The sequence below is a fragment of the Neovison vison genome, chromosome 2, assembly GCF_020171115.1.
Source record: "Neovison vison isolate M4711 chromosome 2, ASM_NN_V1, whole genome shotgun sequence".
Lineage (NCBI taxonomy): Eukaryota > Metazoa > Chordata > Mammalia > Carnivora > Mustelidae > Neogale > Neogale vison.
Window position 1 is genome coordinate 79,979,393 of NC_058092.1, and position 14,451 is coordinate 79,993,843.

The window sequence follows — 14,451 nt, forward strand, 5'->3', positions numbered from 1 at the left end:
CCTTCCCTACATCTTATCTTCCTATGATGGTCTTGACTATTTTTAGCCATGTAAATTTTAGGAAGACCTTATCAAGTTAGCTTGAACAATCCTGTTGGATGTTGGGATTGCATTGAGTTTATAGGTCATTTTAAGAAGTGGTATCTCTGATACCAAGTTTTAAAATCTAGGAACATGATGTTCCTATTTATTTTTCTGAAGTTTTTTCAGATTTTTAAAGTTTAAAAATTTCTTCACCAAACTCTTGTACATCTTTTGAAAATATTCCTAGGTAACACATATTTTTATGAATATTTTAACACATTGTTATAAAATACACAGAGAAATGCATGAAATGTAAATGTACACTTTGTTACTATAAAATCAACAGTTGAGTCAAGAAATAAAGCATTACCAGCACTCCAGACACATACTGCATCCCCCTAATCACACCCTGTTCCCTCATAATTCTCCTAACCTTTTTTTTTTAAAGATTTTATTTATTTATTTATTTGACAGAGATCACAAGTAGGCAGAGAGAGAGGAGGAAGCAGGCTCCCTGCTGAGCACAGAGCCCGATGAAGGGCTCAATCCCAGGACCCTGGGATCATGACCTGAGCCGAAGGCAGAGGCTTTAACCCACTGAGCCACCCAGGTGCCCCTCTCCTAACCTTTTTATATGGACTTAAAGTTTTTATTTTGTTTCTTATAACGAGTGTAGGTTTTATTTTTTATTTTTGGGGGAGAGAGAAAATGCAAGGAGGGGTAGAGGGAGACAGAATCATAAGGAGGCTCCATGCCCAGCATGGAGCTCAATGTGTGGCTTGATCTTAAAACCTGAGATCATGGGGCGCCTGGGTGGCTCAGTGGATTAAGCCGCTGCCTTTGGCTTGGGTCATGATCTCGGTGTCCTGGGATTGAGCCCTGCATTGGGCCCTCTGCTCAGCGGGGAGCCTGCTTCCCCCTCTGTCTCTGCCTGCCTCTCTGCCTACTTGTGATCTCTCTCTCTGTCAAATAAAATAAATAAAATCTTTAAAAAAAAAAACAAAACAAAACCGGAGATCATAACCTGAATTGAAATCAACAGGTGCTTAACCCACTTAGCCACCCAGGTGCCCCAGATTGTTTTGTTTTAAATCTAGATGGCTGTCTCTGATTTCTCACTGGCAGATTGAGTCTGTTTGTATTTACAGTGATTATTGATAACTTTGGAGTCTTTTCTGACATCTCTGTCAGATGTCATTCATCTGCTATTCATCTCACTTTACTGTCTTTTTGCATTCTTGTTTTCTCCATTTTTTTCCTCTTCTAGTTTGAAACTTTGATTTTGTTCTTCTAGTATTTACCCTTTACATTTTACAACTTAAAGCTAATTAGTATCTTTAATCCCCCTACTGATTAGAAGAAAACACTTTATCAGAACTCTAGTAACCGATCACCCAAACCGATCCTAGTTTGTGCTACTGTTTTACTTCATACAGTAGACACAATGATGTCTTGATATACCTAGAAGATTACCCATTTCACTGCTCAACAATCCTTGAATCTCTGCCCTTTTTCTGGATGAATTGCTTCCTCCCACCCCACTTTCTTTCCTTCTGGAGCTCTGATGCGATGCTTTGGGTCATTCTGTTTTGGTCTTTTAAATCTTTTCATCTATGTCTTCTACTTTTCCTCTCCTTGTCTCTGTGAGTTCATTAAATCTTCAGATGGATCTAGTCTTCTGGGTTTTTGCTGTTTGTTTTTTCTTTGGAGACACTATGATCATGGTTGGGGTGGCAAATAGAGCATCTCAAGGAGGATCCATACCCAGTGTGGAGCCTGAAGCAGGTCTTCATCCCATGACCCTGAGATGACCTGAGCTGAAAGAATCAGGCCCTTAACCCACTGAACCACCCAGGTGCCCCAAGATCTAATCTTCTAATATTAGCATCCGTTGATTTTTTTTTTTTTTTTAGTTTACTATACATTTCTAAAGGATCTACCAAGTTTCTCTTAAAATGTAATATACATTTTTTTAAGATTATATTCATTTGACAGAGACCGTGAGAGAGGGAACACAAGCAGGGGAAGTGGGAGAGGGAGAAGCAGGCTTCCTCCCAACCAGGGAGCCCACCCAATAGGCAGGCTCTATCCCAGGACCCTGGGATCATGACCTGAGCCAAAGGCAGATGCTTAATGACTGAGCCACCCAGGTGCCCCCAAAAATGTAACCATTTTTTTTATTAGTAGGTTAGATACAGATAATAATTATTTTATTTAATTTCTTTTCAGTGTAACAGAATTCATTGTTTATGCACCACACCCAGTGTATTTTTTAATACTCATTTCCTGTTTGGGTTCATTTTCTCTTTATACACAACTGTATATGATTGTGTTGCATTTAAAATGTGATAATTCTAGTATCTGAAGGCATTGGGGTTCTAAATCTTTCTTTCCCCAACATTTTGTTCATGATAACATTGCTTCTGCTTGAATTTATATATATTCATATGTAAATATATATTTAGTTTTAAACATTACTTTCTTCATTTTAAAATTTATTTTGTATGAATACTGGATGCTTTCCTCCTGAGAGGATGGGTTTATCTGCTAGGTCCCAGGGATGCCAGCAACCTAGGACCATTGTAAATCAGTTTAGTTTGGGATTTTTACTCTAGATTTGTTTGAGAATAGGCTTATAGTTGCAAATCCTCACCAAAGACCATTCTCATTACAATTCTTTTTTTGTAGTTATGCATAAAAGAAAGGCCTATTTCTTGGTAACCTCTCTTTGCTAGGCAGATGGATTTTATTTTCCCCCCAGCCAAACAACAGGGACCCTTTAAGGATCCTTACCTAATAGAGATATTTCACATTTGGCTCACCTAAGACACCTTCTCCCATTCACTGAGGTGATGTTAGTATTTGACTTAGGGGGCCACCCTAAGGTTTTTAAGTTCTCTTACAGAGTTTCTTTTTGCTGATCCTTTTGGTAGGTGAAGTGGGATGGGAAGGATTATTTCTTGGGGATTTCCCTTTCATTCTGTCAAGTTTAACAGTGCATTAAAAGGTAAGTTTATTAAGATTTATTTGTTTAGTTATAAGGAAAGGGTTTTCCAAGAGTACCTAAACCACCATATTGCCAGAGGTAGAATTGTACTTTTGGTTTGGTTGGGTTTTTTTAGTTTTGCTTTGTTTTTTTTTTTTAAGCAAATAAAAAATAGTAATGTGATAGGTCCTTTGAAAAAAAATGGGAGAGGGCCTTTTGATCCTAGGTCACATTAATGGAAATACAGAGAACCAGGATTCAAAACTAATATTTCCCTTGTAATAAATAGACCATAATGAGAGACTCATACTTCATTCTAGTATATTAGGACATATTTAAAATGGAATATTAAGATGGCATACTTAAGATGGAAGGAAAGTGGTTATAGTATAACTTATGTAACCAATAAATTGCATTTTTTTCAAAGGCTATTTAACATGATGGAGAAATTTTTGTACCTTGAGAAAAGTTGGATATTCCATATGATCCCCAAATTATTTAGAAGACAGGAAGAGAAAAGGAGGAAAAAGCAAATTGGTAAGTGTTGGCAGTTTGTGGCAGAATGATTGAAATTTATTATTTTATTTTAAAATCTTGTATTCCAAATTTTCTATAATAGGTAAAAAAGAGAGGGGTCCTGATAAACTAGAAAGAGTCTCCTTTGTGAAGTCAGAAGCCTAGAAAGTAAGCCTGGAAAACTCGTATTTAACCAGCTACAGGAAAAGATAACAATAAATTATTTTGATTGGAGCATTTAGATCATTTACATTTAAAGTAATTATTGATAGGTATGTACATAAATGCCATTTTGTTGTTTTCTGACTTTTATAGTTCTCTTGCTCTCTTGTGATGACTTTCTTTAGTATTATTCTTGGCTTTCACTTTTCACATTTTTTGTGTACGTATCATAGGTTTTTGGTTTGTGGTTTCCATGAGATTTGTATGTAACATCCTAAGTATATAGCCTTCATATATATATATATATTTTTTAAAAATATATATATATATTTAAGATTTTATTTATTTGACAGAGATCACAAGTAGGCAGAGGAGGCAGGCAGAGAGAGAGGAGAAAGCAGGCTCCCTGCTGAGCAGGGTCTGCACAGAAACACTGGGACCACCCTGGGCCACCCACGTCAGCTCTGGCCATGGCACCAGGGCAGCCCTAGCAAAGAGTGCCCAGGACCCCTCGCCCTTCCCAGCCACAGATCCAGCCAACTAAAATCACCAGCAGCACACAGTTTATACAGCGGATGACCAAACACAAGACCATTTCTTCAAATTTGTGCCTCTGTCACCTTGCTGAGACAGCTGAAACTATGTGGGTGCTGACCAGGGGTGTCCAGTATGTGGCACACTGAGGCCACTCTGGTGGGGTGGCTTGGGCTGGTGTGGGCTAGGAACCAGGGGCTTGTGGAAGCAGTAGACTGCTCTTTTCCACGCTATAAAGGTGGAGGGAGAATGTAAACACTGTCACCAGCCCCTCTGAACAGAGAGCATTGCAGCAGCTCTCTGCCTTTCGGTGGAGTTCGAGGGCTGGATCTTTTATACTCTAGTTGCTTTTTTAAACTATGCCTTTTTTTCTGCACGCCAGGGCATTTGGGCCTGGTGTGGGCTAGAGGCCTGGGGCTCACTGAGGTGGCAGTGAGCAATGGTGCCAAGATAGACCATGCTCTATCTTGCTCTGTCAAGGTGATGGGGGAAACAAACCATGGTGTTCACCAGTCCCTCTGACCCTCTAGAGTTCCAGCAGCTCCCCCACTATTTTGCAGGGCTCTAGGGTTGTTTCCTTTATGTTCTAGTTGCCCTTTTAAACCATGGCTATTCTCTACCCCAGGGCAAACAATTCTGCCTGTGGTCCTTCAGTAGTATCCCTCCCCACTTCAGTTTGCAGCTTTGGGAGGAGGAGTTCCCTTTGTTACTGTCACCATCCCTGTTGCTGTTTTGTGTGTGGTCTAGCTTTCATCTTTCGTTGTGCAGAAGCTATCCAGTCAGCCCTCACTTCTTTAGGAGGAAGTGCTGTATAAATAGGTATAGATTTGGTATATCTGGGAACAAGTGAGTTCAGGGTTTTCCTACATCACCATCTGGAACTGGAAGCTCAGCAGTTGGTTATTTTCAAATGCACGAAGTGCTATCCTGAAGTATACTAGCATCTGGGTATTCCCTCTATACTAGGTGCTGTGCTGCACTCAGAAGGATGAGTTTGGACTTGACCAAGTCCAGCTGCTACCAAGCACCACAGCTTCACTTTGAACCTAGGTCTTCTGGAGCCAGGTCTACCTTTTATCACTATTCACTCTGTCTCCCATGCCACAAACCTTACATTTTCCATATCACTCTCATTAATTTTGGTTTATTATTAGGCTATAGTATCTAGGGAAGAGGATACCCCAGGAAGGTAGGAGGAATAATTATTATACTATGATGAGTTATTTAACAATAAAGAGACCAGATACAGTTATTTCACAAAAAGATATATTTTCATATGATTATTTACATTTTTCATATTTAAAGAATATCATACAACTGATACCTTCCATAATCTTTCATGCTTTTCAACTCTTTTCTATTTACACTTATCTGACAAGGAATTTAAACTAAAATGGTCAAATACCTCAGAAAAAGAAGGCAACCAGCCAACATCGTCTTCTCTTAAATTTGCTGATCAACATTAGCAATAGTTACCTTCATAATAAATTATTTTCATTTTAAAATCAGTAGTAATTTTAAACAATTCATAAATAAGTGTGCTCTGTGTAATTTACATGTTTAATATCCTGTGGATACTAAAAGCTTGTATACTGTCAGATTTGCACATTATTACTTTATCAAATGATAAGCCTTCCCAAAGAAGAAACTGGAGAAGCTTTTAATAATATCCTAAGGTTCTCTGGAGAGTTATCAAAGCTCTGCCTGCTTTATAGGAGGTGGTTCCAATTTACGTGAGAGGGCAGTTAAAATCTGGTTGAATTTCTCATATCTCTCTGTCTGATTCACTTGTGCACCTTTGCTGCCCCATAGCAATCGCATTTGAAATTCAGTCTTGAAGATTTCACTCATTTCTTCATCTGGTTGAAAACCTAGGAAAACAGAACAGTTACTTCAGTTTTCAAAGGTAATGTCAGCAATAGACTGAAAATCTAGCTGCTTAAAGTCAGATCAAAATGAAATTCATCTTTTATCAGAATTTTAGAAATGCCCCCAAAGAAAAAACAGGCTCTGCTTTATACAAGGAAAGGGCAGAGCCCTGTCCTCAAGGACCTGAGCACCTTTGGAGAAGGAATACCAAGTAAACTCACTGAAACATGGTAGAATAAAATTCGTGCGCACAAGCCACTGTGGGGAGGAGTGTTCAAAGCACCTTGTTTTTACAGCTTTATTGATATATAATTTATGTGTCATGAAGCACCTATTATAGCTGTAGTTTCATATACAATAGTAAGCCTATACAATTTATACATCCATCACCACCAGTTTTAGAACATTTCCATTCCCCTGGAAAACTACCTAGTACCTCTTTGCGTTGTGTTGCCTTTTCTAGGAACTTGATATAAATGGAATCATACAATGCAGACTTTATGTCTGGTTTCTTTTACTAAGTACCATGTTTTTGAGACTATTCCATATTGTTGCAGGTTATCAGTTCATTCCTTTTTACTGCTGAGTAGCATTTTTTTTCAAAAGATTTTATTTATTTATTTTACAGAGATCACAAGTAGTCAGAGAAGCAGGCTCCCTGCTGAGCAGAGAGCCCGATGCGGGGCTCGATCCCAGGACCCTGAGATCATGACCTGAGCTGAAGGCAGAGGCCCAACCACTGAGCCACCCAGGTGCCCCCTGAGTAGCATTTGTTATATGGACATTCCACATTTTATCTATTCACTAACCGATGGACCAGTTGGTGAATGGATAAAATGTGGAATGTCCATATAACAAATGCTACTCAGCAATAAAAAGGAATGAATGGATGTATAACTTGTTTCTAGTTTCTGGCTGTTATGAATAATGAAAACATCTGTATGTAAGTCTGTGTGGACATGTGTTTTCATTTCTCTAGGAGAGGAATTACAGGGTCATACAGTAAGTATGTTTATTTTAAAGAAATTGTCAAACTCTTCCAAAGTGGCTGTACCACTTTACATTCTCACCAGCTCCAGTTTCTTCATAAGCTGCCAAATCTTAGTATTATCATTTTTGTTTTTTTTTTTTTTAAGTAGGCTCCACATCTAGTGTGGAGCCCAACATGGAGTCTGAACTCATGACCCCGAGATCAAGACACAAGTTGAAATGAAGAGTCAGAAACTTAACAAACTAAGCCTCCAGGTGCCCCAGTATTATCATTCTTTTTAAATTGTAACCATTCTAGACAGTACGTGGTATTGTCTTATTGTGGTTTAAATTTACATTTCCCTAATGACTAATGCTTTAAACATCTTATAGTTATTTGTCATTTGCAGATGTTCTCTGGTATATCGTCTGCTCAAATCTTGTCTGTCTTCTCATTGAGTTATAGGAGTTCTTTATATAGTCTAGATATAAATCCTTTATTAGATAAATGTTTAGCAGATATTTTCTTCCAGTCTATGGCTCACCTTTTCACTTTCTTAATGGTGTCTTTTGAAGAGCAAAATTTAAAATTTTATCAAAATTTTTTCTTACAGTTCATGCTTTTTGTGTCTTAAAACAGCTTTGCTAATCCAAGGACACAATGAATTTCCCGTTACCTTACAGGAGCTTTACACTTTAGCTCTTCCATTTGGACCTATGATCCATTTTAGATTGATCAGTGTGTACATGGTTGAGGTAAGGGTCAGGATTCATTTTTTCTTTTGCATTGCATATCCAATAGTTCCAGCACCATTTGTTGAAAGACTAAAGCCAATGAATTACATTGGCACCTTTCTCAAAAATATATGGATAGCCATATGTGTGGATCTATTTTGTGCCTCTCTTCTGTTACATAAGAGAAGATCTGTCTACTTAAAACCAAGGATACTCAGTCAACTATTTGGGAGGTAGAAACCTCCAGCCAGAGTCATACACATGTGGTTCTTATCCTTGGTTCCTGCTGGATATAATCTGCTCTGTCCTTAAATCTGTTTCTACCATCGAGATTTACAGGATCTTTGTGAAGAAAATAATAAAAGCCAGGGGAGACAAACCATGAGAGACTCTGGGAAACAAACTGAGGGTTTCAGAGGGGAGGGGAATGGGGGGGTGGGTGAGCCTGGTGATAGGGATTAAGGAGGGCACAGATTGCATGGAGCACTGGGTGTTATACGCAAACAATGAATTATGGAACACTACATCAAAGGCTTGATGTACTCTATGGTGACTAACGTAAGAAAAAAAGACGACTTCTAGTCCATCCTTCCCTGTGATGCCAGAATATCTTTGACAGATAATACATGAGAGGCCAGACGATGATTTCCAATCATTCAGTTAACATGCTTTTGTGTTCCCTGCCTTGGCCTGGGTAGATGGTGAGCAAATCTCTGGTTTTATTGGGTTCATAGTTACTCCCAGAGATGGAAACTTGCTACATAAATCTGTAGCAGGATTAATTGAAAAATGCCATTAGATAACCTTAATTTGCTGTAGAGCAGCTTCAAGCCCTTTTCTCAAAACCCATCCCAATATATTGGCTTAGGCAACATCCAATGTAATATAGTTATTAGCTTTATGTAAGCAGGCACTTCAATATCTGGTGAATTCAATTAGGTGCTTTTATTTTCTGAATCCAACACTTGCCAACCCTAGAGAGCTTTCTGATTAAAAAACTGAAAGATGTATGTAGTTCTTAAACCTACAGCAGATAGATTGTAAACCACCTAGTTCTGGAGCAACAGCTTTGTTTCAGGAAGAAATAAATGGGCCTTCCCACCTATATCCACCTCCTTCAGCCTAGTTGGTCATTCCTTAAGACACTTTTTCTCCAGGCTCTCTCAGCAGTGCCTTTGCCTGTGTTGGACCCTCTGACACTAAAAGCAGGGGGCCTCACCTCTCAATATGGGAAGAAATAGGAATGCAGGTAAATGAAGTCACATAGAATTCTTAACTCCTCATGTTGCCCACCTTCACATAGGTCCAATCAGAAGTACTAATGGTAGGCAAGCTGACCAATTCCTTCTTGACCCTTTCTCCCAGTTTATTCCAAGCCACTGATACAACAGAACACATGGGAAAGGAGAAACAGGATTCTCAAGTCACTCAGGGGGACTAAGAGGGAGTAATGATCAATCATAAGAAAGGGAATTCCATGCCTACTTAATTTTTCCTAACTGAGAGCACCCATGCTCTTTTGTTCCTTCATTCTAATTACTATGCAGAATGGAGAGCGGCTTACAGAAAACAGCTCTTACCTTCCAGGATCCTCTCGGCATTCATCCGGTAGCTGTCTGCAGTTTCTGTCATGAGCCGGGCTGTGGCCAAGTGGTTCAGCATAATCTCACAGCTTTCATCATTTTTTTCCCACATGTCAGTTCCTTCAAAAGTGACAGCCTGGCGCTCCATCAGGGTGACAAGAGGCATCAGTAGTGGGACTGATATTTTGTTGGGGGGAACACACGTGGACTCTGAAAAATGGAATAAAGTTTTCCATGTTGTATTTTTTTTTTAAAAGATTTTATTTATTTGACAGAGAGAGATCACAAGTAGGCAGAGAGGCAGGCAGAGAGGGAGGGGGAAGCAGGCTCTCTGCAGAGCAGAGAGCCTGATGCGGAGCTCGATCCTAGGACTGAGGTCATGACCTGAGCCGAAGGCAGAGGCTTAACCCACTGAGCCACCCAGGCGCCCATGTATTTTTTTTTTTTTTCCAAAGTTAAGGAAAGAGAGTTCCAATTCAAGATGGTGACATAGGAAGAGCCTGTGCTCACTTCACCTGGTGGACACCGAAACTGCAGCTAAATATGGAACTTCCTCTGAAAAAAACCCTAAAAATTGAGCAACTCCTACATATCAGGTAAACAAGGCTCACACTGAAGCAAGTAGGAGAGGCCAGGACCCAACCTGTCTATAAACCTCAATCCTGGCACAGTTGGGAGAGAATGCAAAACTTGGAGCTTTCTCCCTGAGGAGCAAAGGGTTTGAATCCCACATTGGACACCCCAACTGTAAAACCTGCACCTAAGAGACGAGCCCCTAAAACAGCTAGCTTTGAAAATCAAGCCTGTTCTCACCCACAAGACCCACAGGCTGTAACAAACTGAGAACAAGCTCTTTATTAAAGGGCTTGTGTGCTCAGACTCACCTGTACCAGGGCTCAGCATGGAGGCAGCAGACTGAAAAGAGCTCATTTGCTAAAGTTGAAGTGTTGGTCTGAGGAGCAGGCTAATATAGCACACATCTAGGGGCCTGCTGGCTGGCAGGCAACATCTTCATGCTCTTTGCCTTATTCTAGCCAGCAGGTGCCATCATTTCTTTCTTTCTTAATGCAGGCGACATCTATATGCTCTCCCCTCTGCTAAACTGCAGAGTTCCAGTATCTTCAGAGGGGAAGATTTACACACATTTGGTGCCTCAGTTTTTGTGGGTACTTCCCATGATACACCCCTGATCACCTGGCTGTAAAGGCTAGCGAAACCGTGATCCTGTATCTTACAGAACTGTTAACAGTTGGAACCCCCCAGGGCGCTGCATGGATAGCAGACTGAAACATACCCCAGTCTTTCTGTGGAAAAGGCCTATTTGCTTGTCCTGGAGCCTTAGCCTGAGACGCAGGCTTCACTTCTGGCACACGACCGGGGGCCTTGGAGATACTTGGAGGTAATGTAGGCTGGTGGGTGCCATCTTTGCACTCTACCTCTGCCTTGCCACTGCTTCCTGATACCGCCTAGAAGGGAGCTAGCTAATACACTTGTTTGAAGTTCTTTTTTTTTTTTTTTTTTTGCAACTGCCACCCATGGGACAGCTCCACACCACCTGGCTCTGGTGGCCAGTGGGGGCTTATACTTGCATTCTCACAGGACTATATATATTTGCATAACTTAAAAAACTGATGCTGGCCAAGACCCTTCCCTTTGGGACACTGACGGGTCTTGGCATATCCTCAACTGCTGGGAGCCATTAAAAATAAAAGCTGCTTAGACAATCACAAAGGTTAGAGAGATAACCAAGAACTAGATCAGGGCTTAATGATAAGGTTCATCTCCTACATGAGGCCACTTCTTCAAGCCTGGGAGAGGTAACTGTTTTTTCTAACACACAGAAACCAACACAAAGAATCAAGCAAAGGGAAGAAACAGGAATATGATCCAAATGAAAGAATAAGGAGAAAAAAATCTCAGAAAAACCCTTAATGAAATGGCAATAGCTAATTTACCTGATGAAGAGTTCAAAATAATGGTCATAAAGATGCTCACTGAATTTGGGAAAAGGATAAACACAGTGAAAACTTCTAAGAGACAGAAAATACAAGAGTATCAAATGGAAGTCACAGAGAAGAAAACAACTGAACTTTCTGAAAATTATAGTAGAGAACTTCAACAGACTAGATGAACCAGAAGAATTAGGGAACTCAAAGGCAAGATAATGGAACTCATACAATCAGAGCAGCAAAAAAGAATTGAGAAAAATGAAGACAGTTTTCTTAATGATGTTCCTTCCATAAATCCCTTAAACTAACATTTGCATTATAGGGGTACTAGAAGAAAAGGGACTTAAAACCTTCCTAAGGAAATAAGACATCCAGATCCAGGAAAGCCCAGAGTTACAAATAAGATCCGCACACCAAGTTATAATTAAAATAAAAGTTAAAGGAAAAAAATCTTAAAAGCAGTAAGACAAAAAACAACTTGTAATGTATAGGGGAACCCCCATAAGACTATATCAGCAGGTTTTTTTTGGCAGAAACTCTAGAGGCCCGAAGGGACTGGCACAATATATTCAAAGTGCTAAAAGAAAAAAAACTTCCAAACAAGAATACTCTATCTGGCAAAGCTATCAGTCAGAATTGGAGGAAAAATAAAGAGTTTTCCAAGCAAATAAAAGATAAAGGTGTGCATTACTACTAACCTAGTTGTATAAGAAATGTTAAAGGGACTGCTATAAGCTGAAAAGGGCATTACTTAGTAACAAAAATGTAAAAATACAAATCTCACTGATAAAAGTAAATAGACAGTAAAAGTAGATTAATCATTTATAAAGCTAGTATGAAGGTTAAAACACAAAAGTGGTAAACCTAACTACAACAATTAGGAAACACAGATACAAAGAAGTAAAATGTGACATCAGAAACAAAATGTTGTGGGGAGGGAGTAAAAACGTACAGATTTAGAATGGATTCAAACTTAGTTGGTATCAGGTTCAATAATGGACTGTTATAAGTTGTTATATGTAAGCCTCATGGTAACCACATGCAAAAACCTACAGTAGATACACAAAAGATAAAAAGAAAGGAATCCATGCATAGCACTAAAGAAAATCACTAAGCCACAAAAGAAGAGAATAAGAGAAAAAGAAATGAGCAGAGAGGAAGGATAAAATAGCTACAAGACCATGAACAAATGGCAAAAAATACATACCTATTAATAATTAAATATAAATGGATTAAATGTTTTAATCAAGACATACAGCAACTGAATGGATTAAAAAGGACCCATCTTTATGCTTCCTACAAGAGACTAACTTCAGATGTAAGGATACACACAGACTGAAAGTGAAGAGATGGAAAAAGATAATCATGCAAGTGGAAACCAAAAGAAAGCTTGAGTAGCTATACTTAGACAAAACAGACTTTAAAACAAAGACTGTAATAAGAAACAAGCAAGCAAAAAAATCATTATATAAAGAGGTCAATTCAATAAGAGAATTTAACATTTGTAAATATTTATGTACCCAACATAGGAGCACCTAAACAATACAATAATAACAGAAGACTTTAATACTCCACGTACTGGATAGATCATCCAGACAAAAAAATCAGTAAGAAAATATTGGTCTTAATAACCTGTTAGACCAGATGGACTTCACAAATATATACAGAGTATTCCATTCTAAAGCAGCAGCATACAGGGACACCTGGGTGGCTCAGTCAGTTAAGCATGTGCCTTTGGGTCAGGTCATGATCCCAGGGTCCTGGGATCAAGTCAGGCATCAGGCTCCCTGATCAGTGGGGAGTCTGTTTTTTCTTCTCCCTAACTGCCCCTCCCCACTGCTTGTGTAACAAAAACTCCACCAAAAACTGTTAGAACTAATACATGAATCCAGTCAAGTTGCACAATACAAAATTAATATACAAAAGTCTGCTGCATGTCTATACACCAACAACAAACTATCAGAAGGAGAAATTAAGAAAACAATCTCATTAACAGTTACATGAAAAAGAATAAAATACCTAAAAATAAATTTAACCAAGGAGGTGAAAGACCTATATACTGAAAACTATATGACATTGATGAAAGAAATTGAAGAAGACACAAACAAATGGAAAGATATTCTGTGTTCATGGTTTGGAAGAGTTAATAGTGTTAAAATGTCCATACTACATAAAGCAATCTATAGTCAATGCTATCCTTATAAAATTCCAATGGCATTTTTCACAGAAATAGAACAATCCTAAAATATGGGGGAACCACAGAAGACCCCATATATGCAAAGAAGTTTTGAGAAAGAACCAAGGTTGGAGGTATCATGCTTCTGGGTTTCAAACTAGATTCCAAAGCTATAGTAATCCAAACAGTATGGTATTAGCATAAAAATAGACACTTACATCAATGAAACAGAATTGAGGGCCCAAAAAGAAACCCATGTCCATTTATTTATGTCAAAGGAGCCAAGAACATACAATGGGGAAAGAACGGTCTCCTGAATAAAGGGTACTGGGAAAACTGGAGCGCCATATGTAAAATAAAGAAAGTGGGCACTACCCTACACCATACACAATTATCAAAATGGATTCAACACTTGAATGTGAGACCTGCAGGCACAGAACTCCTAGAAGAAAAGAGAGGCAGAAGCTCCCTGACATTCGTTTTGGTTATTTTTTTTTTTTCTGACAACAAAAGCAAAGACAGCAAAGCAAAAATCAATACATAGGACTACATCAAACGAAAAAGGTTCTGCACAACAAAAAACCATCAAGAAAATGTAAAGGCAAACTACTGCATGGGAGAAAATGTTTGCAAATCATCTATTTGATAAGGGGTTTACACCCAAAATATATAAAAAACTCACACAAGTCAACAGGGGGAAAAAAAGGGGGGGGGCAGAAGATCTGAAGAGACATTTTGCCAGAGGAGATGCAGACAGCCAATAGGTACATGGAAAGGTACTCAACATGAGAGAAACGCAAATCAAAACCACAATGAGATATTGCCTCATATCTATTAGAATAGCTATAGCAAAAAGACAAGAAATAACAATATTGGAAAGGATGTGGAGAAAAGAGAATGCTTGTGCACTGTTGGCAGGCATGTAAGTTAGCACAGCCACTGCAGAAA

The 14,451-nt window shown here is 39.0% G+C and overlaps 1 protein-coding gene across 3 annotated transcripts in view; it reads right to left on the bottom strand.

Annotated features, from left to right (window-relative positions):
- Positions 1-5,471: 5,471 nt before the first annotated feature.
- BCAR3 (BCAR3 adaptor protein, NSP family member) overlaps positions 5,472-14,451 on the bottom strand; it is a 109,361-nt gene continuing 100,381 nt past the window's right edge. For all 3 annotated transcript variants that reach the window (XM_044238710.1, XM_044238711.1, XM_044238712.1), the window contains 2 exons: positions 9,376-9,588; positions 5,472-6,093 (listed from right to left, as the gene is read on the bottom strand). In XM_044238710.1, coding sequence (XP_044094645.1) covers positions 5,915-6,093; positions 9,376-9,588 — 392 coding nt within the window. In that variant the 3' untranslated portion in view covers positions 5,472-5,914. The remainder of the gene's footprint in view (positions 6,094-9,375; positions 9,589-14,451) is intronic.